This window comes from Lygodium microphyllum, chromosome 8, assembly GCF_053477565.2.
Source record: "Lygodium microphyllum isolate KBCC chromosome 8, Lygodium_microphyllum_v1.1.10, whole genome shotgun sequence".
In the NCBI taxonomy this organism is placed as follows: Eukaryota; Viridiplantae; Streptophyta; class Polypodiopsida; order Schizaeales; family Lygodiaceae; genus Lygodium; species Lygodium microphyllum.
The window spans coordinates 8,368,615-8,392,207 of NC_141142.1; the positions used below are offsets into that span (position 1 = coordinate 8,368,615).

At 42.6% G+C, this 23,593-nt stretch overlaps 1 protein-coding gene across 8 annotated transcripts in view; it reads right to left on the reverse strand.

The window, feature by feature from the left end:
- Positions 1 to 23,593, reverse strand: part of LOC148031946 (GPI transamidase component PIG-S-like protein) — a 59,857-nt gene that overhangs the window by 17,054 nt on the left and 19,210 nt on the right. For all 8 annotated transcript variants that reach the window (XR_015691546.1, XR_015691545.1, XR_015691544.1 and 5 more), the window contains exons 4-8: positions 22,582 to 22,671; positions 22,268 to 22,341; positions 3,585 to 3,669; positions 3,363 to 3,443; positions 3,164 to 3,294 (exon numbers count right to left, since the gene is read on the reverse strand). Coding sequence is in view for 5 of the 8 variants with exons in the window: in XM_087682536.1 (XP_087538662.1) it covers positions 3,164 to 3,294; positions 3,363 to 3,443; positions 3,585 to 3,669; positions 22,268 to 22,341; positions 22,582 to 22,671 (461 nt within the window). In the remaining 3 variants the exon portion in view is untranslated. The remainder of the gene's footprint in view (positions 1 to 3,163; positions 3,295 to 3,362; positions 3,444 to 3,584; positions 3,670 to 22,267; positions 22,342 to 22,581; positions 22,672 to 23,593) is intronic.

The following is a 23,593-nucleotide window of genomic DNA, read 5'->3' on the forward strand; positions in this document are numbered from 1 at the left end:
TATAGATGACCAAATGTCCCCGTATCCACGAGGCAACCGAAAGTACTGACGAATATGCCTAAAGGAATAAAGACGGGCCTTCTCTCTCTCTCTCTCTCTCTCTCTCTCTCTCTCTCTCTCTCTCTCTCTCATACAGATTGCTGAAATTAAAGAGTAAGCAGACGTACAAGAGGCCATCTAGCCAACACATGAAAGCCATATTCACCATTGGGAAAAACAAAACCCAAAAAAAGTCAGTGGTGGAATCCAAGAAAGAGAAAACTTGTTGAAGTCCTGGAAGAGTAACAATATCTTGCACCATCGCACACCAATAGTAATTGAAATTGTGCAAATATTCTCTAACCATGGAGCAGCCACATTCTGGACAACAAACCGTGTTGATGTCCTAGAAGCTACTTGCCACAACAATAAGCCTCTAATGCAGCCATGAATTCAAGAGGCAAAGTCAAAGATAGAAGTATTTTCACTACGCCAAATATCCAATCCAATGCAAGAAATGAAACAAAGGAGAATGTTGCACAGCAATGTGTCAATTTGGGGTAATCTTCACAAGACCCATGCATGATTAGCAATTCATTTAGATGTCAAAGAAATCCAAATCTCACACACATGCACACACACACACACACACACACACTCAGAGAAGAAGAAGAAGATTGAATCAACTTCAAAGAACCTTTCGGCCCATCATAAATCTCCTCAACAAGAGGAGCCCGCTCTTGTTCATAATCAGCTTCCTTACACAAACCATGACATAAAAACAATGCCTCAAGCCACGCCCGAATACGCGCAATAAGGAGAGTTCTGCCTGTAAAATAGAAGATGGCAGCCTGCTCATGGAAGGCCACAATTTTCTACAACACATTTATTCACAATATTTGTCCCCAAAACTGCCACTACGTGCTCACCATCCAATAAAGCAGATGCCTTTCCTTTATTTGCATGAATGTGCACACTGATCAAGCTCTTGGCTTGCGCTAGCATATATTGGAACATGTCACCCTTCTCCTATAGAGGCGGACATGTATCGGGCTGTGTGAAGTCCAAAGTGCTCGAGCCAATCAGATCAATTGCTAAGTTTCAACACTTGCCCACTTCATCTCCTTCCGCATCCTCGTGAATGTCCTCAGCCCAAGATTCCACATCTGAATCCACAATATGTTTTTCCCCAACCCAACCTATACGCTGATCAAGGAAATCCATATCGATGCCACAAGAGGTATACACATTATCTACTTCTCTGGATATGCCCTGACCGAGAATGCCTTATGCAGATTGAACCTGAATAACTCCAGTTTTTGTGTTGCACACCTGCCCGTCAGCCCCAAAGCACACCAATTTCAGGACTGTAGACCATGCTAGTATGCTGATAACGCAAGCTTCCTCCTGATTGTCAGTCTGCACGGCAATCTACCCAGGATCACATGCTGGTCTGAAATGCTCTCTCTTTCTTTCTATTTTACATAAAGGATAATTGTATTAACTACTAAAACATAATCTCAAAAGTATAGCATGACCAAGAGAACAGTGATACAGCATGAGCAAAGGTACAAAGGGACTAGATGTCCAGCAAGGGAACCGAAGCAACGACCATGTACCAAGAAAGTAAATCCTATCAAGGGAGAGTATCTGCCAGTTCAATCATGTCAAGCTGCCAATGAGGGCCTCTCAAGCGGGCTATATAACTCTACACTCCCGAAGAGGAATTGAAAATGAATGCATTACTCATAGTCCATATGAGCCTACAAGCCCCAAAGCATAAAAAGTGAAAGAGCACTTTCGTATCGGGCTGCACAGGTTCCGCAAACTTGGGATGTCCAAAAACCCTGCCCTTGGAAGCATCGATAGCCCTACCACTTGAGACTAAATGGTTGACAAGAGTGACCAAACTTTCCTTGCCACTGGACAAGAAAGGAACTGATGGCGAGGTTTCCAAACAACTCACAAAAGAAACAGCAGCCATTGAAAATCTGACGTTTGGAGAGTGCAAAGGCAAGAGGAACAGCACCAATCAACATTCGCTCGATGAAAACCTTGTATTTGAAAGGCATTTTATTGAGACAGCTTGAGGTAACCATAGATTTCCACCAAGTTTCACCTCTATGAAGAGCCCAAGTCTTATTGCCCTTCTGCACAAGCCAATCCTTATCGCGTATAAGCAAGTGGTATATTTGATTCACTGAAACACAGCCCAAATGCAGCCAACCATCAATCATCCAATCTTGCCAAAGGATGTTTTGGTCCAAAAGGGAAAAAGGCTGCATGGCACGTAAGGAGGTTGAGATGGAGTCCCATAAATAATGATAGCCTCTAGGACCACAAAAGTAGGGTCATACTAATCTGGAAGACATTTCCTATGTGAGAAGTTTCAAAACAGCCAGCACTTCGGCTCTCAAGGAGTTTTCTAGCTCCTGATCTGGAGGTGGGACCGGTTTCCAAGAGTGGACCGAATGATTCAAAAGCATGGAAGATTTAAGATGAAGAAGCTGTTCAGCATTAACCACATGCCACCATGAAGCAGAAATACTAGTGTTTCCATGCTTAATACCTTGTCTATCAAGGGAAAACCTACCAATTGAAGAACAACTCCCTCTCTCTCTCTCTCTCTCTCTCTCTCTCTCTCTCAGGTTGCTGCCTGCAGTCCCTTCATGACTGTCTGCAGGTCAGCCCAAGTTACACATCCTTGCAGGTCAGTCCAGGTCATGCACAGCAGAATGCTGGTTGCAGTTCTTGACACCTGCAGTCCTGGATGATGACTGCCTGTCCAGCCCTGCCCACTTGAAACTTGTCGGTCTACCAGCCACATCATTATGTCTCTGGACGACTGCTCTCTCTCTCTCTCTCTCTCTACATGAGAGACCCACTCGGATGAATACCTCAACCTGTAGGCATAAACACACACCCACACCCATGTATAGGCATGAACACACAAGAGTTCTCTAATAATATGGAGCTTTTTCTTCATGGTTTATCAGAGAAGTGATCATCTTCTCTACATACATCAATAGCTTAATATACTGCACAAGAAAATGTTTTGGTTCCACTGAAGGTTGATAACCAAAACCATAGTGACATTCTCATATACTTCATGAAAGAATGCTTCTTACAGAAACAGATCCCTCTCCTTAATAGAACCATAAAGTCTAGCACATCAAGTCATTACCATTCAGAAAACCCGGTATCACTGGCAGGAAGACAAACTATTCCTTGCTCGACGTCCATGAATGGTACAGATGGCAAGCCAAACAAAGTGCGAATTTGTGCAATAATAACTTGCATAACTGGCTCCAGATCCTGTCAAACCATCTACCAATGAGATTTTCATTGGTGCATGGAAACTCAAAAAAGTCTTCAAATCTTACCTCCACAGCAAGATGATGAAACAATGTTTTGGAGGATTTGTTACATGTGGAAGGATTCCAGATAATGACACCTCCCCAACTCTACATATCACAATAGTGCAGTTATATAAATAGCATTCTTTCTGTCAAAAGCAAACTGAAAAAAATCAAAGTACTTGATTGATGGTCAATTGCGGACTGAGTATAATTTTAGTTCAAATGGTAGGGACAGAGTGATAATACTGGTGAAGTAAACCCGTTGGTACTCGATAACATCCCATCTGGATACTTCAACTGAAGTGGGCATTCAAGCACAGCTGGAACATAGCTTCAATGTCAAGAAGAAATTATTAATGTAACCAGCTGATATCAAAGAGTAGAGACATCTATGTTAACAACACCTATACTGCAAATATTCCATATGCAAACAGTACATAAAGTTGAAAAACTGCAAGACACTAGCATGCACTCATTTAATCATCTTAGGAAAACATAAGCTGAATTGTGGAGACACACACACACACACTCACTCACTCACACACACTCTCTCTCTCTCTCTCTCTCTCTCTCTCTCTCTCTCTGTAATAGATAGTCGTATTAATCACGAAAAAAATACAAGATTACATTATTGGAAGATGCAGGATGACTCTAGGCCATCATGCATAAACTCAACTATCTTTACAAGCAACTCCCTCTCTCTCTCCCTCCCCCCCCCCCCCTCTCTCTCTCTGCAGGCAGCCCCTGGCACACATGCCGCAGGTTCAGACCTGCATTTTCTCCAGGCAGCCTTCCCCCTGGATCTGCATTTACAACAGGGCAGTCCTTCACTGCTGGGTGGCTCTTTAAGAAGCTGGGCGGCCTGTTTCTCAGGTGGACAGACTTCTTTTTTGCTATGTTTCACTACAGGGACCATTCTACTAACTAGGGCAACTTCTTTTTGGTGCTGGGCAGCCTCTGTGTCAGTTGAAGCCATCTATTCATCTACGTTTACTGCTCCCTCCTGCTCCACATCGAGTCATCTCTCTTACCTCAGATACTCCCCATCTACACTGCTATCCATCAGCCCTTTCTGATCAGCACACTGACGAACCCCATATAGGTGGAGGATATTCCAGTTGCAACATATTCTTTGTTTTCTTGTAAGTACTTCTTGAGGGACATCTGTAGTCGACGTGTATGCTATAGGGGATTGTGTGGTTCGGGACAATTCAAACCAACCACCATCCTATATCTCTTTCCCACTATATTCTTGTAGGGCTTCAAGTCCCCAATTGGCATTGATGGCATCGCCTGAGTAGGTGCGATGCCCTACCCTCCCTACCCGCATTCAACAAGCTTGATGGGACAAACTACCCTCCATGGTCGTGCCATATGGAGTGCCTCCTCAATGACTGAGACCTTTGGGATTTTCCTACTGTCCCTATACTCTGACCTACCCTGGATCCTCATGATGATGTAACCGCAGATTTGATAGCTTTATGGGATTGATTAAATGCCAGAGCCTGCTCTTTTATTTTTTTGAGTGGTACAAATTTTGTGCTCATGCATGTTAGACGCATCCGCACCACCGCATAGATTTGGAGGAGATTGGTATCTCTCTTCCAAATCCAGACATTTGGACATCGATTATCTCAAGTTGAACCTACAACTTTTTTCTGTCACAAATTTCCCTATGATGAGGGATCACATCCACAAGATGATCTTGCATCCCTTGGTACTAACATTTCTTTGGAGGACCTAGTTGTAACACTTCTCACATCTTCCATGGCTGACATATGATGCATTCTACACTAGTCTTCTCACTCCTTATAGCCAAGAGACTCTCACTTGGGAAGAGCTAGTCCCATTGGTGCTTCAGAAAGATGCACGTCACAATGCGATAGATTCTTACAAAGCCCATGCACATGGCCATGCTTATGCGTTTTTCTCTCCAGGTATAGGACACGCCAAGCAAAAGAAAGAAAAGAGGAAGAAGTTGGAGTCATCTTCCGACTCTGATACAAATTTTGTAAGAAAGCATCGAGCATAATCCACGTGTCCTCATTGTGGAAAGACCTCACACCCTAAGGAGAAGTGCTAGAGAAAACACCCTCACCTTTGTTCGCGAGCATCTACATCGAAGCCTGTCTACCTCTACTTCGTCACATGCTATTACCACCGAGTCTGTGTTTTTATACATTTATCAAGCGGAGGAGCCTTCTTTGACCGTCTCATCTTCTAAGCAGCCTTGGTTCATGGACCATGGTGCATCAACCCCTATGACTCCGCGAGGTGATTTGTTGCAGGATCTCCGTCGGTCAGAGGGTATCATCACTACCGGTGACATCTCTTCAATGCCTATTAGTGGTGTCAGCACCTTGCCTCTATTGCTGAGGCCCTGACCATCCCTTGAGCTCCATTTCAACGGCCCTACATGTTCCGGACTTGGGCTTCCATCTTCTCTCAAATTCTGGCCTCCATTTCCCTTCCATTGTGCAAGGCCCTCCAAGACAGCTTTCTATTGCCACACCCATTCTTGCTTGTGTAACCTTTATCCTACAGGTTCCATCCCATCCCCCACCATCTCCTCTAGTGGTTCCCTCATACCTCCCATCCCTTTCCGGGGGGAGGCGATATTGGTAATGAGGCTGTGGATTTCCTCGCCTTTTATGCTTCAGAGGGAGCTTTCCAAGATTGTGAGGAGTTTCTTCAGGGTTTGGACTCTACTTTGGGCCTTTCCTTTATGCAAGGACCCCTTTTCTTCATCATCGAGCCACCATCACCTACCACTTGATCCTTCATCCCTGTTGTTTCTATGCAACTTGCGGTGCCTTGGATAGTCCTCACTATCATCTCCTAGTTGGATCAAAGGCTTGGCTCGCCCATTCCCGATTGGAGTTTTCATGAGTGATCTGTTCAAGGCCTCTCCGTTTCCATTGTCCTTTGGTGGCCTTCCGCTTGATTAGATTTTTCTATAGAGAGGTGGTCTTGCTTCTTAGCTGGCATTCTTCATCTACAAACTTCTCTTCCTGCCACCCTCGGCTCCACATCGTCTTTGGCCTTCTACTACATCCAGGACCTAAGAGGGGGTGTTAGCAATCGTGTGTATCTTGTGTGGTCATCTCTTGCCTGTGAGCCTCAGTCTGAGTCAGAAGAGGACATTAGGAGCTTTGACATTGTATTTATCTATCATTTTATGTGTTTTAGACACTTTAGATAGAGGACACATTAGTGCATTTCTTTTGGGCGATTTTCGCCCTATTTAGGGTTTTGCCATTGTTTTCCTATAAATAGGCGGCGTGCCCTCCCACTCTCATTATCCATCATTGATCCTACATGATCAACCAATTCTCCTCGTTCTCTCATCCCCTTGCTACTATTGTTTGGCGCCCAGATTGATGCGTAGAGCTACGTGTTGGGCCTGACTGTTGCAGCCTTGTACCTTTAGCCATTGCAATCACATTGTTGATTCTCTCTCCTACATTCTCTCTGTCTCCTCTCCATGTTCATTTTCCTCTTTCTATTGCACACTCTCTGAAAGTCATCACTCTTCATGCAGATTTCAGCCATCAGTCCCCCCTTTCCAATGGTTGTCCAGCCCCTAGCAACTGCTGCCACTCATCAAGCGATGTGCTCCCAACTGCGCCAGCCACCTAGCACCTTGACCAGGCTGCATTTACTACTCATCAGCTGATGTCATTATTTGTCGCCATTTTCTTTGCCCTACTGCGTGTGTTTTCAGGTTCAGCAGGCTGCCATGCATCAGCATCCACCTTCCTCAACTTCCAGATCAATTTCCTTCACATCTGGGTGGTCACACTGCTGCGTTTTCATTTCCAGCCTGCTGCCCTTTCACTCTCATCATCATCTCAACTTTGACTTGTGGTTACAGACCTCAAGATTCGTCTTTGGTGAACATCACTCTCCCACTCCCCTTGTTGCTCTGCCTTTGAGCATCTGCACACTATCATTCATTTACAGCATTCATTCATTCATTTTAGAGTTCTCTTTCTTCTCTATTTGTGTTTCTTATGTTACTATGTTGGTGTTTACTGCATTCTCGTCTAAGTGCCCATCTTCCTCATCACAGCTAGACCCATTGTCAAGTTTGTATAACCCTTTTTAATCATATGAAACAAAACTCTTCCTTGTTTCTTCCTTTAGTGTGCAAGATCCAGATCATGAAAGGTTTGATCATGTTGACTTCAATGGAGGAGGCTCTAGATTCATATATACATCAATAGGTATACTTTGCACTGTATCCTCTATTTCTTTTAAGTATGGAGTTGGCATTTCTAGTTCACAATTCCCTCCCATCCCGCCCTCTTCTGCCAATTCTTGTTAATTTGCTTTCAATAGCTTAGGATTAATTTCCACAACTACCAAGCACACTAGGATTACGATCATATGTTTTCGTCCCTAGCACTTTTACTTTTTCAGCACCACAAGTTAGCTACCCATAGGTGAATGTCATTATGCACCCCAATACATTGTTAGCAAGAATGCCACCCATTAACGATGTTCCCTACACACACCTACAAGTGAACACATTTGTTTATTCTTGGACCTGTGTTGGGAATCCCCTTCACTCCCCTTGGAGAATGCACCACCTACTCCCTCGGCCTATCAGAAGCAAGGGTATCCATCCTCTACATATGATGCGCCATCACACACTCCATGCATCACTCCTACACATGGATTTCCATCTCTACCTAGAGTGTCCCTATCTCCCCTCCTTGGACTACTCATGCAATTACCATGCCCATGCCAAATCAATCCCCATCCACTTATAGATCAATTGTACACACATCACACATACATGGTGGGCACTTGGGTTCATTCCCAAGTATATTCCACTCCCCACACTACATATCTTACCCACCCTACCCATATTATTCCTCCCTCAGTATTACCACTCCTATTGCTACAACCAAGAATGCCTTTGTAGACATGACTAATTTCAACTGGTCACATTTCACCTGATACCAGCCTTCCTTGCGTAGATGGGAGGTAATTCCCTGATTACAACTTAGTTACAACAGTACATTTATTACAAAACTAAGAAATGTAAATTAACTTGCAATCTTGGACAATGGACACCCTGTTGGCCCCAAAAATGGCGCCCCTTTCGGTATTTATTTAACTTAATTGAAGAAGAAGAAGATGTACAATGGGATTCTCCCAATCCCTTTCAGTATTCCAACTCCCCCTGCTGTCCAAAATGGCTAGCAAGTCTTCAATCTGATTTGCCCCTTGACTGGGACAGTCATCTAGCCTTCACCCTCTTTGATGGAGATGAAAAATGCCCCAAATTCATCGATTTGCCAGTCGCTCCACCTAAATTTGACTGCAAATAGCTTCAACCTTATTGAATCCAAGTCTTGGAGCTTCCAATTTCTGCCACGCTTCCCAAGGCTGCTGTTAAACCCCAATTTTTGCTGCAAATTAGGGTTTACAACAAAGAAATCTGAAATTTCTTAGCCTCTGGTGATCTCAATGCTGCAATCTTTGGAGCAAGGCTGTAGAAAGGCTGGGAGATGAGAGAGAATGCCGAGGAGAGAGAAAATTCAAACTTCCTTTGTGAAGAACTGAAGAAAATCTATCATTTACTGCCAGTACCCTATCTCAACAGCTTGTAGATGCAAATAACTGAAGAAAATCAATCATTTACTGTTGCTGCCCTATCTCAACAGCCTATAAATGCTGTCACCTGCTGTTGATCGGTCTTCTCTTGCCCCTCGCTGCCTCAAAAGATCCTCCAATGGCTGCAAATCAGACCAGCAACATCTCCTCCCAAGCTGAATACACTAAAATGCCTCTCTCCAGCATCTAAAGACGTTTTTCAGTCTTGCATGGGCATTTCTGACAAGCGGCAGTCTTCCCAAAGGGTTTTTCCAACATTATCCATATTTAAATATTAATTTTCAGTCTTTAAATACTAACAATTATTTTAATAATTATTTCGGTGCCCTGAAAAATAATCTGACTGACCAATAATTAAATTGGCTAGGCAACTTCCATTCTTGAGTGTCTCTGCACCATCTTCGTCTATCAAATTGGCATTAGGTGCCATTAAACGCCACTTCTCTAGTGTCACACAACTGACACTTGTGGCTAAATGAATGACCTAGGCCAAAAATTGGCACCAAATACCACCAAGTACCTGTATGGCATAGCTTATAGTAACTTTTTCCTTTGACATCTCGTGATTGTCTCGGATCCCGGGCTCGTAAATTTAATCTAAATCTAGTTACACCTCACATGTGCAACATTTACTTAACCGTGTGATTAAAAGTTAATCCACATGTTAAGTGAGGTTTCAAAAATACATATCCTTATGACATCACCACTTCGACTAACCTAATGCAACAAGTGCTTAAGTCATAGGGTCTTTGGAACCTATTAGCTAGTTTAGATTCTATGTTGAACCCTCAATTGGCCCACCCTAGCCAAATTCGTCAATGGAGAGCTCGAAATGCTACAGCAAATGTCGAGTTAATACAAGGGGCTTCTTGCATTCCATTCTTAATTACAACACTTTTCCCCCCTACCGTCCAATCATTGGAGTCATCTCCTTGATACCTATATGGCGAGAGATCAAACCCAATGTATCAATCTCCACTATGAGCTACAAGACTTTTCTATTAAGGGGATGATTTAAAAGTCAAGTTGGTTGAATATAGGTGCCGGGTTTGCCACCACTAATGGCTCACCAAAGTCAAATGATGATTAGGTCACATTATATTAAACAAGTTAGCTTTTAGATTCTTCCAATTTATGCAACACATCATTTAGTTGCCCAAATTGATAACCTTCTATGAGTTTGAATGCAAATTCTTGTATTACACAAGGTTGCATGACCAAGTCTTTTTCCCATTTTCATATTCCAAGGGGGCTTTGATAATAGCTTCTACAAAGGGAAACATCAAAGGTGGCAAGAACTCTTCGGCTAGGAAGACAACTCAAAACAAAGATGCACCCCTTCCTCAAACGAAACCCAAGAAACTAAAGAAACCAAACCCATCTTGCAACAACTCTCTTTTTAAAAAAAAGATTTTGCACACACTACTAGCATTCAAGCCATATAGACAAGGAGTATCATACTCAACCCCAAGGTCTTCCAACCAAGAAACCATAGCAGGCCACGATTGTATCTATGGACAATAATCTCCCTCAACAATCAACATGGCTACGTTTCCAATTAATGCACCATCTGCTCCTTCTAGCACACATGCCACTAGACATGTAGCATATGAACAATCCCCTCCTCCCTACCTTATAGGTCCCACTTAGGCCCCTTTCCCCACCTTGACATGATGCTAGCCACACACTTAGGCTAGCATCATTTGAATACTCTAGGTTAGTCCAACTTTTTCTTAGCACTCTTAGTTCCTTGGGCTAATGAGTCTGACCCATAGGCTACTTTGTCATTAGGCTACTTAAGCTTTAGGATTTCCTTCCTTTGTCTTCCGCTGCATTCACACATTCTCATATTCATTACTCTATGATTCTTTCATTTTAGATTTATATTTTGTCCTGAAGCATCTCACTATGAACCTCTATTTTTGCATATTCTAATCTCTTTTTGCAAGGTTTTGTAGGAATTAACCATAGACATGTCATAACTTTTAAGTGAGAAATGCATAATCCTCCTCAACCAAGTTACCTCTAGCATCACACCATCCGAAGACCAAGTGGTTGATGTTTCATTGCTAGTGCGTGTCAAATTTTGTGCCCGTGGGTACATGTACAACAGAAATTACAACTAAAATTTGAGACTTCTCATGTAATGTGATGTATTTGTCCTTGGAACAACTATAATCAATTGTGGAGTGTTGTAGCACAAGGTTTGGTGCTTTTGAAAAATTATTTGCAGGTCTGAAATTTCTGCTTTTACGTGGTCATTTATTACTGGTTGGTACTTGCTTGTACCTTGGTCACTTGTGTGATTCTCCGCACTGGAAGTAACAAGAGGCGATATCCTCCTCCTCGTACAAAGGTAGGCTCAATAGTAGTGGGGTTAGCCTTCAAATCCTTAGACCCCTCCTTCTTAGGCTTCAATGGGATACTTCTACCAACACTTTTCCTTCGTATGAGTGCCCTTCCCACAACGAGCGGGTTAGCCTTCGAATCCTTAGACCCCTCCTTCTTAGGCTTCAATGGGATACTTCTACCAACACTTACTCCTCCAGATGAGTGCCCTTCCCACAACCAGGGCACTTGGGCTACTTATTTTCCTTCGTGTTCTCTTTCTTATCATCCAATTACTTTACCTTTGGCTTCACCTTCTACTTCCCTTCTCAACCTATTGCGAAATCCTTAGTGGAGGCGAATCCACTAGCTCCTACACTTTGAGTCACTTGTCATGCTCCAAAACTAGTAAGGCAAGCTCCTTGCAAAGAAGTCTCTCTCACGTCCTCAATGTAAGAAGACTAGTATAGAACACATCGAATCATTGCCATATCCTCTCAAGATATAGTTCTCCCGAGGTATGCAAGTTCATCCCTCATGTCCTCTAATTTGTTAATGTGATCCTCATAGAAGGAGAGTCATCAACACTAAGCATCTAAAGTTTCTTCTCAAGAGAAATCCAACAAGCAAACGTCTTTTGACGATACAAAGACACAAGCTTCTTCTACACTTCTGCTGTTATCTTCAATCTACAAACATGCACTAGGATAGAATCTTGTAAGCTCATGAAAAGGAAGGATCGGACTCAAGAGTTGAGTAGATCCTATAGGGCTGCATGATCCAAAGGACACTTGGGCAAGTAAACAACTTTCCCACAAGGAACAATATCCAGGCAGCTCCTGCAAGCTCCGTTTTTTGTCTTTCTCTCTCCTCACTGCTGTCTACATCAGATCCAGCTTCTCACTACTGCGTTTGCTGGTGTTTGACATCTGGAGGTTGCCTTGCTACGATTCGGGATCCATTCGGAGTACGACACTCTCCAGCTCATTACCCCTGCCCTGATCCTAGAGATACAGGAGTTCGAGGTTCAATATTCATTCACAGCATAGTGTGTTTGTTGCATGAGCATCGTATTATTAGTAGTCATATCATTTCATTTATTCACTATGTTCATTGTCTCTAAGTTACTCTAACCCTAACCCTAACTGTGTTCTTTTTATCGGTCTGTGCTTTGTCATACGGTTTCTGTTTATGTTTCTGGGTTAAGGGTATTTTTCTTTACAGTGGCAAAGCTCAACGGGATTCTTCACACGCATGGTGCTTCACCATAGACATCCATGGAAATACTTTTGGGTCTTTTTCTTGAGTGGTAAAACAAAGCTCACCCTCAAGCCTAGGGTTATGCAAATCCATTTCACCATTTTGTCCAAGAGAAAACATGCTATTGAGACCAAATCTAAGGCTCATACACTTGCATAGACACATCTATCTTACAATCCATAGATATAGAAATGCCTCAAAAGCATGCTTGCATTCTAAGATGAAGTGCCACCCCAACTAGCCACGCCTAAAACAATGCCCAACAAATGTGTCCCCCATTTCAATTCATAAACCAAGGCCTGTAAACCAAGAGCCTCAAAACAAATTTTGATGGAACAAGCTGTCACGAGGACGTGAAAATTTGATGCTTTACTTATGTTTAATTGACATTTGATTAAAGGATTAATCAAATGTGCAATTAAAATATGCACATGTGAGGTGCAAGCTACTTTCTCACAGTTGAAGACCGAAGGACCCTGTGAAAAAGATGGGCGTCAAAGGCAAAAGTTGTAACAAGTTACACTTGTTAGATTCTAGGTGAATTTTGGTGTCAGTTTGCCCCTGGGACCATTAATTGGCCATTAAGTGTCAGTGGTGACACTAGGGACTAGGCATTAATAATTAATTCTGAAAATTAATTAAATGGCTGAAAATTGCTGAAAATGGATTAAGAAAGCTGCCACTTGGCAAAACTTTCCCATGCAAGTGGGGGAAAAGCTAAATAGGGCTAAAGAGAGAGGGGAATCTCGTTTTTTCATTTTGGAGCTGTTGGAAAGAGGTGTTGGATTGTTGCTGCCAGCTTTTGGGGCCAATTCCCAGTCATTGGAGACCATTTTGATGATGGAGATTGCATAATCTTGACCTTGGGAAGCTGACAATTGCTGCTGATACACTTTCTCCTGAAGATCACAGTCTATGATACTCCTATTGTTGTTGGTGCATCCGTTTGGGGCTGGTACAGCAGGGCAGCAACTGATTTTGATCAATTCTTCGCGACAAATCTCAAAATTTTCTCTCTCTACAGCATTCTCTCATCTCCTTCAGTCTATGCTCAGCCATTCTCAGTAATTCTCAGCCATTCAGAGGAAATCTCGGCCATTTTTGGTGGGCTGATCTATAATTTTTGCAATAAACCCTAATTCACAGCAGAAATTAGGGTTTAGCAGCCACCTTGGATCCGTGCCAGAGATTGAAAGCTCAAGGGACTGAAATCAGCAGCTGATAGTTGAAGATTATCAAGGGATTTCAGGAGCCAGCCCATCCCGAATTGATTTGGGGCAGCATTTGGCCAGCCAAGGGTCAAATTGGAGAAGAAGTCCTGGGTGAAACAAGCGGCAAATGACCATAAAGGCTTGCTGGACATTTATGACAGCAAGAGCAATTGGTTAGTAGGAGGAGATTGAATAATCTCAAGTTGTACTCCTTCCAATTGAATGAAAGCTAAAGAAATACCGCAAGGGGAGCCAATTTTGGGGCCAACAAGGTGTCTGCTGTCCAAGAATGTTATGGTAAAGTGTGTATTTCATTTTATGTGCATTTATTTATTGTTGTAATTAACTCTTAAAACAGGTTATCACCACCCATTCCAAGAAGGAAGGTTGGTTTCACGAGCTTTGCATGTATCCCACAATAGACATGCTTTGTTTTTATTGGGATGCCATTTATCCAAAACTTGTCTCAATGAACGCAAGACCAAAGGAAGAAAACGCCAAAGATGTGAAGGGAAGGGGCTGCCACGGAACAGCATTAAGTAGTTATCCATCCAAGACAAAGGAGCATGCTGCATTATCTAAGCACAAGCTTCAGAGGTGCAAAAGAGGATCTTAAAGAATCCTTTGCATCCATCATAAATTTCCTCAACAAGAGGAGCCTGCACCTGTCCATTACCAACATCATTATGCAATTCATGACGTGAAAGCAAGGCCTCTAGCCACGCAAGGATACAATAGGGGGATTTTGGTATGTGAAACAGAAGATGGCAGCCCTCTCATGGAAAGCTACAATTTGTTACAGTACAATGTTTGTCCCCAAAACTACCACTGCATGTTCTCCTTATGGCAAACTAGTTGCTTTTCCTTCATTTGCATGAACATAGTCACTCATCAGGCTATTTGCTCGTGCAAGAATATATTGAAACTCATCATGCCTCTCCTATTAAGGAGGATGAGAGCCCAACTGAGAGGCCTCTAAAATGCCTAAGCCAAAAGGATAGACCACCAGCTTTTAGCACTTGCCTACTTCCATCCTCTTCACCATCATCTTGAAACTCCACATCCCTTGATTCCTAATCTAAATGTACAACATCTTTCTCTGTACCAACATCAATGTGCTGGTCGAGGAACTCCATATCCACTGTAAGATTTAGAGAGGATCGAAGCTTAGCACAAAGTGCAGTAGACACTGTGAGAGTGAAGCACAACACCCAATGCAATAGACTGAAAAAGTGTAGACAAAAAGTACAAGGTACAACCCTTAAACCTTAGAGTTGTAAGGGGTATTCACACCTGAACACGATAAGTGCATGTAAGTGTGTGACATAAGCACATACAAAATAAGACAATAAGTCTGGGGAAGAAAACCTCTTGTACCGAGAGTAAAAAGTGCCCAAGTGTCCTACTGATCACCGACACTCCTATGTGAGCATAGGCGTAAGTGAGGCGTAAGTGAAATACCCAACAAGTCCCCCTTGGAGTGAAGAGTGATCAAGAGTACAAGGATCATCAGCCACCAAAGGAGATCAAATTTAAAGCATTGTGAAATGCTTCAAATTTTTCATGAGAAAGAGCTTTGGTGAAAATGTCTTCCACATTACTAATCGTAGGATAATAGACAAGGCTAATATCACTTGCATGCAGCCTCTCTTTGACAAAGTAATAATGTATCTCAATGTGTTTCGTGCGGACATGAAACACTGGACTCCGTGCCACTGCAATGGCACTCTGACTGTTAGTGAACAAAGTAGTCTCCGTAACAAATACATCTAGATCAGCTAGCAAGCGTCTAATCCATACGCATTCAACTGTGGTAGTGTAAGATGCCTGGTATTCAACTTCACATGATGATGTGGCAATAGTGGATTGTTTCTTGCTAATCCAAGATATGCAAGATGAGCCAAGAAAGAAACAATTGCCACTAGTGGAGTGACGTGAATCATAATCACCAACCCAATCAAAATCACTGTAAGCATGTAACTACAGTGGTCCCCCATTGGCATAAAGCAATCCAAGAGATCTAGTACCCTGCAAGTAACGAAAGGCACGCTTAACAACTTGCCAATGTGACATGCGTGGCTCATGCATATATCTGCTCGAGGTTGAAACTACAAACTGTATGTCCGGCCTAGTATTGCATAGGTAAATAAGGCATCCAACTGCTGGAGCATATGTGTGTATATCAGACAAATCATTGTCATCATAATGACAACTTTAGTCCAGGTTCCATTGGTGTACATATTGGCTTGCAATCCTGTAACCAAAATTCTCAAGAAGTTTACCAATGTATCTTGATTGTGATAAACTAATACCTCTAGCATCATTTATGAACTAAATACCCAAGTAATAATGCAATGACTCCAAGTCTGGCATATCAAAAGTTTGCTGCAAATTTGAATGTTGAAATTTGACCAGCATGTGTCCCTATAAGCAAGAGATCATCAACATATAGACAAATGATCAGCATGGATCCCCCCTCTTTACATAGGTAAAGGCTAGACTTAGATGAGCTGTTTATGAACCCTTGGCTAAGTAGAAAAGCATCTATATTTGCATACCAAGCTCTAGGAGCTTGTTTCAAACCATATAAAGTATTTTTCAGCTTGCAAACCAAGTGTTCGGATCCTTCAACTGCAAAACCAATGGGCTGCTATACATATACTTCCTCATGAAGTTCCCCATGTAAAAATGCAGTTTTAATATCTAACTGATGCACAGTCCATCCATAATGGGCAGCCAAAGCAACCATAGACCTGATGGTTGTCATGTGGGAAGTAGGAGCAAATGTCTCCTCATAGTCGATGCCTTTCTTCTGTGCATAGCCTTTAGCTACAAGCCTTGCCTTATATTTGTCAATGGATCCATCTGCATTCCATTTCAGCTTGTAGACCCATTTTGTTCCAACGGCTTTCTTCCCAAAGGGCAAAGACACTAAATCCCATGTTTGATTCTAAGTGATAGAATCCAATTCAGCTTGCATTGTTGCCATCCAATGCACACTCTGTTATGCATCCTCAAAACATTCAAGCTCCTTATCATCTCGTGTGCTTGCTGCCATAACAAACTCCATGGTATGTGCAGTATCATGCATACGAGCTTGCCTTCTAGTACAACCAGCCATGGGTGCATCTAGATGACTATCTTTCATAGTCTGTAAATACCATCTAGGCATTTGTCTTGCCTCCTGACTGTGCATAAGCTCTTGCTGAATTTCAGTTTCAGCACCTTGCTGAATATTCAGATCAGCCAATGGCTGATTTTCTGCATTTTCCAATGGAGCAGCTGGTTGAACATTGAGTTCACTTACTGAAACTCCAACTGAATCACCAAATGTAATGGGCAGCAGCCCTTCAAATACATCACAGGCAACCTGATAGGCGTCTAAACCAGCAAGAGACGATTCTGATTTTTCATCAAATAGTACACCCCTACTGACAAACACCTTTTTAGAGACAGAATCATATAGTCTGTAGTCTTTGCTTTCACTACTATATCCCACAAAAATGCATTTGACAGCCTTGTTATCCAACTTTTTTTAGAGTACCTGTGGAATGTGTGCATATGCAAGACACCCAAAGATACGAAAGTGTCCAACAAAAGGTTTCTGGCTGTTCCAAGCCTCAAAAGGTGTAAATTTTCTTTAACACTTTGGTGGGGCATCTATTCAAAACATGGCAAGTACACATGACGGCTTCCATCCAAAAACTGTGTGGCAAGCTCTTTGCTTTCAGCATACATGTGGCCATCTCCATGAATGAACAATTCTCCCTCTCTGCAACCCCATTCTGCTGTGGAGTATAAGCAGTAGTGTACCGATGGACAATGCCCTTCTGCTTCAAAAAAGAATTCAGCATAGAGGACATGTATTCCCCCCCTCGGTCCAAACAGAGAGTCTTAATTTTACAACCAGATTGGTTCTCAACAAGTGCAATAAAAGCCAAGAATGCATCATACACTTCTGACTTTTTTACTAAAGAATAGACCCAACAAAATCGTGTAAAGTCATCAACAAAGTCACAAAATAGTAACATCCTCCCAATGACTTTGTCTGCATAGGCCCACAGACATTTGAATGCACTAATTGCAACCCAGCTGTTGCTCTAAAAGCAACATCACGGGGAAACAAAAACTGACGCATTTTTCCCAAAATACATCCTTCGCACAAGTGCTCACGAGGTCTCTCCAGAAGAGGTAATCCATCTAGTATCTGTGTACGTTGTAAGAGCATCAAGCTACCAAAGTTCACATGCCCCATCCGAGCATGCCATAACTCTCCCTGTATCATAGCAGGAGTGAGAGTGGATGCCAAGTATGCTGACTGATCAATTGAAAGAGCATCCAACTCATATAACCCATGGCATAAAGTGCCATTCAAGACCAAAGTCATGTGTTCTTTGTCTCTCACCATGCATCTATTATCATCAAATGTGACCTGCAATCCACAACGTGCCAAAGCAGAAATAGAGAGCAGATTCTTCTTTATGCCTGGCACAAACAAAGCATCCTGTAGGCGGAGAATAGAGCCATCAATGGCTATGAGCACAATCTCCCCAATACCTCTAATAAGGTATGATGCATTGTTGGCACACTATACAGACTTCCCAACTAGAGTTGTACCAACAGAAGTAAACAAATCTCTGCTAGATGTAATATGCCTAGAAGCACCATTGTCAAAAAACCAAGTGCTTGTATCCTAAGAAGAGCTAAATGCTCGATCTGATCAAGAAGTGTCATAACTGCATGTGGAAAGGCAATAGTCCCTGTCTGCAACAAAGGATGCAGACTCGGTAGCAGTGAAAGGAGCATCAGAAACAGACATTCCTAACTCCTCCTTCTCCTTGGCGATGCGCTTTGTGTACTCAGTGAGGTAGTCACTAGTGGCTTGGCCTTTTGCAATAATGGCATTTGTCCTTTTTGGCTTGCGTGCCCTCTTGTTTTTTACTTCCCTATGAGGTACCAAAAGTCCCAAAGCTCTGCAGAGCATTCTTTATTTGGTTGCCTTTGCCCTTCTGTCTAGCCATAAAAGCCTGCTCATAAGCTATGGCATCCACACCACTATTTCTTCTTGTTTGCTCCTCTTCTAGAAGCAAACTGACTAACTGAAGAAAAGTAATCAGCTGTGTGGCAATCCTCATGGTGAGGTTTAAGGCCGTATGAAAAGCCAAGTACGAAGGAGGTAATAAGTTCACTGTAGTGGATATCATTTGTACATCTAAATAGTACTCATCAACATTCACAAGTTGTTCACGCAAGTCCTGAATTTTGTTCAAGTGATCCTGAATAGAATCGCCCTCATCCATTTTCAATGTCTCTATCTCTTTCTTTAAGAAAGAGATGTGAATCTCATTCTTACCTGCAAACATCTGCTCCAAAGTTTGTCAAGCTTCTCGTAAAGAAGCTGTTGAACGAATATGGGGGATGATGAACCGCTAAACTGCCAATGCAATCAGCGACAAAGCCTATGCATCCTGTGTATCCCATGCTTTTTGAGCTGCTGATCTTTGGGGAAGTAGTTGAAGTGGAGCAAGCTGAGGTGCCCGTTGTCCACATCCTCCTGGAGGAGGAGTAGCTGGAGCCACAACTCAAGGCCTAACTTCTTCTCCACTGACATAATCCCAAAGATTTTTCACCACAAGCACATTCTTCATCATGAAGGACCAAAGTGAGTAGTTGTTTCCATCCAATCTGTCCTCCTCGGATACATAGGTAAAGACATCTCCTCCTTGATTTGCCATGATAATCAATTACCAAAAGAAGCAAAAGAGTAATGTCCAAGCTCGACTAAACTGGAAATCTCAAAATTTCCAAATATTACAACACATAACCTGCTGCAATTAGTACACTCGGGTGTACACTCTCGAAATTGTCTGTAATGCACGCAGTCCAAGGTACATTCAGCGTTCAGCAACACTGTATTAGCAAAATCCCCAAAATTTCTTGCCCCAAATTTGTCCAAAATAGTCTATCATTGACTGAGACTGCAATACATGTGCCAATGTCCGCAAAAAAAGTCAAATGCCCCAAATTTTCTAATAAATTTACCCAGAAATTTGCATTAACCGTGTCTTTGACAGTGTTCAAAATTCTGTGTCTAAAGCCCTCTCGTCCAAATATGAATTCTAGAATGAAAAGGTAGATTTTTTTTAAAAAATACCTGTGAAATCAATCGATTACTCAAGCTGGTGGCCACAGGCACAGGTATAGGTGCAAGCAGAGACAAGCAACGCAAGTACAGGAACCAGGTGGCGGCGCAGGGACCAAACGGCGGTGCTAGAGGCAGACACTCGCGCGAGGTTCAGCAGTCTAGCAGGCAGCCGTTCTCAAGCGCAGACGGCGTACGCCTGAGATCCAAGCAAGCGGACGGCTTGTACATGGCGGCACAATGCAATGCACACGGACGATGGCGGGCATTCAATTTGGCGGGCAGCGCTGCCAAGACAGGGCCACAAGGACGCGTACAGCAGACTGGCATGGCACAACACAAGGCCTAGCGCGTGCAGGATCAAGTGCTGCAAGCACTGTAAGTAGAGCTGACGAGTTATCTGACACGGGTATAAGCTACAGATCGTGGTGAATCTGGCAAGGACAATGGCGACAAGGGGCAAAGTTGGACTGAGCAAGAACTTTTCTCTGATGCTAAGCAGAGTTGAGCCTAACTAAGCAAAACCTAAGCTGAGCTAAACAGAGCCAATGCTCTGATACCAAATGTGAGATTTAGAGAGGATCGCAGCTCAACACAAAGTGCAATAGACAGTGTGAGAGTGAAGCACGGCACCCAATGCAATAGACTAAAAAGAGTGTAGACAAAAAGTACAAAATACAACCCTTAAACCTTAGGGTTGTACGGGGTGTTCACATCCGAACACGATAAGTGCTCGTAAGTGTGTGACATAAGCACATACGAAATAAGAAGTCTAGGGGAAAAAACCTCTCGTACCGAGAGTAAAAAGTGCCCCAGTGCCCTACTGATCACCGACACTCCTATGTAAGAGTAGGCATAAGTGAGGCGTAAGTGAAATACCCAACACATACCACCAAAGATATGGATTCATGTAAACCATTTGACCCAACTTGTAACCTTTTGTGAAGCAGAAAATCAAGTGTACATGCTGCTATTTAAAGTGAACAGAAAATAGGACCCCAAAAACCACTCAAAAGAGGCTGTCCTAAATGACCTCTCGAATTGTAACTTTGATGGCAATTCTGACAACTAACAACCCCAAAAGACAGGTATAACTGCAATACAGCTGTCAAACCCTTCTTTCTGCCTCTGATTATCACTAAGCTAGAGAAGATATCCATTGTCCCTGTCATGTCACACATGAGATCACATTCAGCTGCACAATGGGGTTTTGCAGCAGAGATGATGCACGGGAGGAGATGTGCAGCTCGCTCTCTCTCTTTTTTTTTCGTAAAAGCTCGCTCTCTTTTTTTTTTTTCGTAAAAAAGCTCGCTCTCTCTCTCTCTCTCTCTCTCTCTCTCTCTCTCTCTCTCTCTCTCTCTCTCTCAGAATTCTACCGAGCGCCAACTACCATCCCCACCCCTGATCCCCCACCAGCCCCACTGACCTCCCGGCCACAGGGGACAACCCTAGGAATAGCCATGGCAAGAAACAAAGCTCGGCACCCACGCCCAACCCAACCCTGCCCCCGCAGGAGGCACATGTCGAGGATACAAGGGATACTATGCCGCCACCGGAGGACCCTGCCCCACAGATTCAGCCTCTCAATGTTAGATAGACCCATGAGAGACATTTTAGGATGACCAAGCTCCATGAGCAGTTCCACACCATACTTGGAACACATATGAATTGTACCCAGCCTACATACCACCCTGTACCTACTCAATTGGTTTATCATAGCATTAGATGGTAGCTTTACTAGGACCTGGAAAGTTTCCCATGCATTTTGTATATAACGTTTTGGTCTCATAGACCACCTTGGTCTTTCATAGACGTTAATATATCTCTCTCTCTCTCTCTTTTTTTCGTTGAATCTCTCTCTCTCTCTCTCTCTCTCTCTCTCTCTCTCTCTCTCTCTCTCTCAACAACAACAACAAAAACTGACAAGGCATTTCAGGTGTTTCCTCTAATGAAGGCATTTGGGGCTTAGGCTGAGTTACTCAAGGATGCTCTTGCTGATTGATTATGTCTTAAACAATTCCAGGTTCTACAGGGGGCTCGTCTTGTGCTGACAGGAAATATTTCTGATATTGAAAATCGCTATGTGGTTTTGTGGCATGTGCTTTCAAGTTAACCTTCTACTCACAAAGAAACACATGAACCAGCACTTAGATTGGCAGACACAATTGGACTGAGGATGAGAATGAGAGAGGATTTCCAACACCCAAGGAAAGACAAGGAAGCCATCTATGGTCAAGGGCCACCAGACAACATATTATCAGTATTTAAGGTGAGAAAGAATATCCAAATATTATGTTCAACTGGCCCTCAGATTGTAAAGCAAACAAATGATCATCCCAACTGCATGATAGCTGGAAAAATACATGGCAAAATGCAAAACTTTTGATCGTCCAGCCGCTGCACTGGAAGTGTCCAAATGCCATTCATTTGCATTTACCTGCAAGAATACCAACAGGACAACTTATTGAAATATCATGGACTACACATGTACTACATCAAACAAGTGTTACAGGCTGTGATCCTGACAAGCTGCAACAGCCTTTCAAAATGCCCGTAGTCAAGAAGAAAGGGGACTGTATTATGATGTTTCCCTAATAAATAAAAGGAATCCAAAGTGTAGATGCAAAAAATTTACACCATATCTCTTCTTTAACTCTCTTTAGGTTGCAGAACTCACAAAAAAGGGAAGATCTTTCGAGTAAACCACATGTTTTTGTAACTTCTGATCCCAAAAGGATCGGACAGCATTGGGAGTGTAATATAGTATCTGAAAAAGATGCCACAAATGAATGAAAATATAATTTTCTGTGTACCTTGATCATAATTGTTGTTACACAGGGATTGGACATTTGTCCTACTTATACAATGAGAATAATATCATAGAATTCATGTTGGCATTAATTCTAACTAAATCCAAAGAGCAATGAGAGGATAGACTACTGATTCACGAATTCAACACATGGTTGACTCAGCCAGAGCTTTTCTGAACCTCATTAGAACTTAAATTTGACTTCAAATATAGAAGTCTCGTGCTATCACAGCTAAAACATATTGCCACACAGATTTATTGTTCGTAACATCTATGCCCTAGAAACTAATGAATTAACATGTGCAACCCTATCAAAACGAATGTCTCTTGCAAATTGCAACTCTGAAAAGCCATGAGTACACGTCACCAGCTGATGGCTACTCCTAAAAACACCATTTTTTCAAGCTCACACAAGTTTAAACAGTGGAGAGCAATTTTCCAGTTATATACATCAATCGTAGCATGCATTCTATGACACTACAGAATACCCAGTAATACATCACAACCTCTAATGGCATAATGTGAAAATCCTCACTGTCCACATATGACTGCAAATGAATACGAGTTTTCCAATGACAGGGATGACTGTCTTTGCATGTCCACAACAAGCAAAATAGTCTCACCCATGGGACCCATCTCATCATCTCTGATGCCTTGGCTGAAATGAAGTTGGGACAATCACCTACAGCAATGAAAACTAAAGCATGTTGATGTCAAGAAATGATTGCGTGGAAGCAAACCAGAGAGATAGTAGGGTTTGTAGGGGGGAAACACAAGAGTGTGTACAGCAAACATTGAGAAGAGAAGAGAAACTCAAGAACCACAGATGACAAAGCAATCAATCATGCTAAGTGAAGTGAATTTGATACAAGGGAGTTGT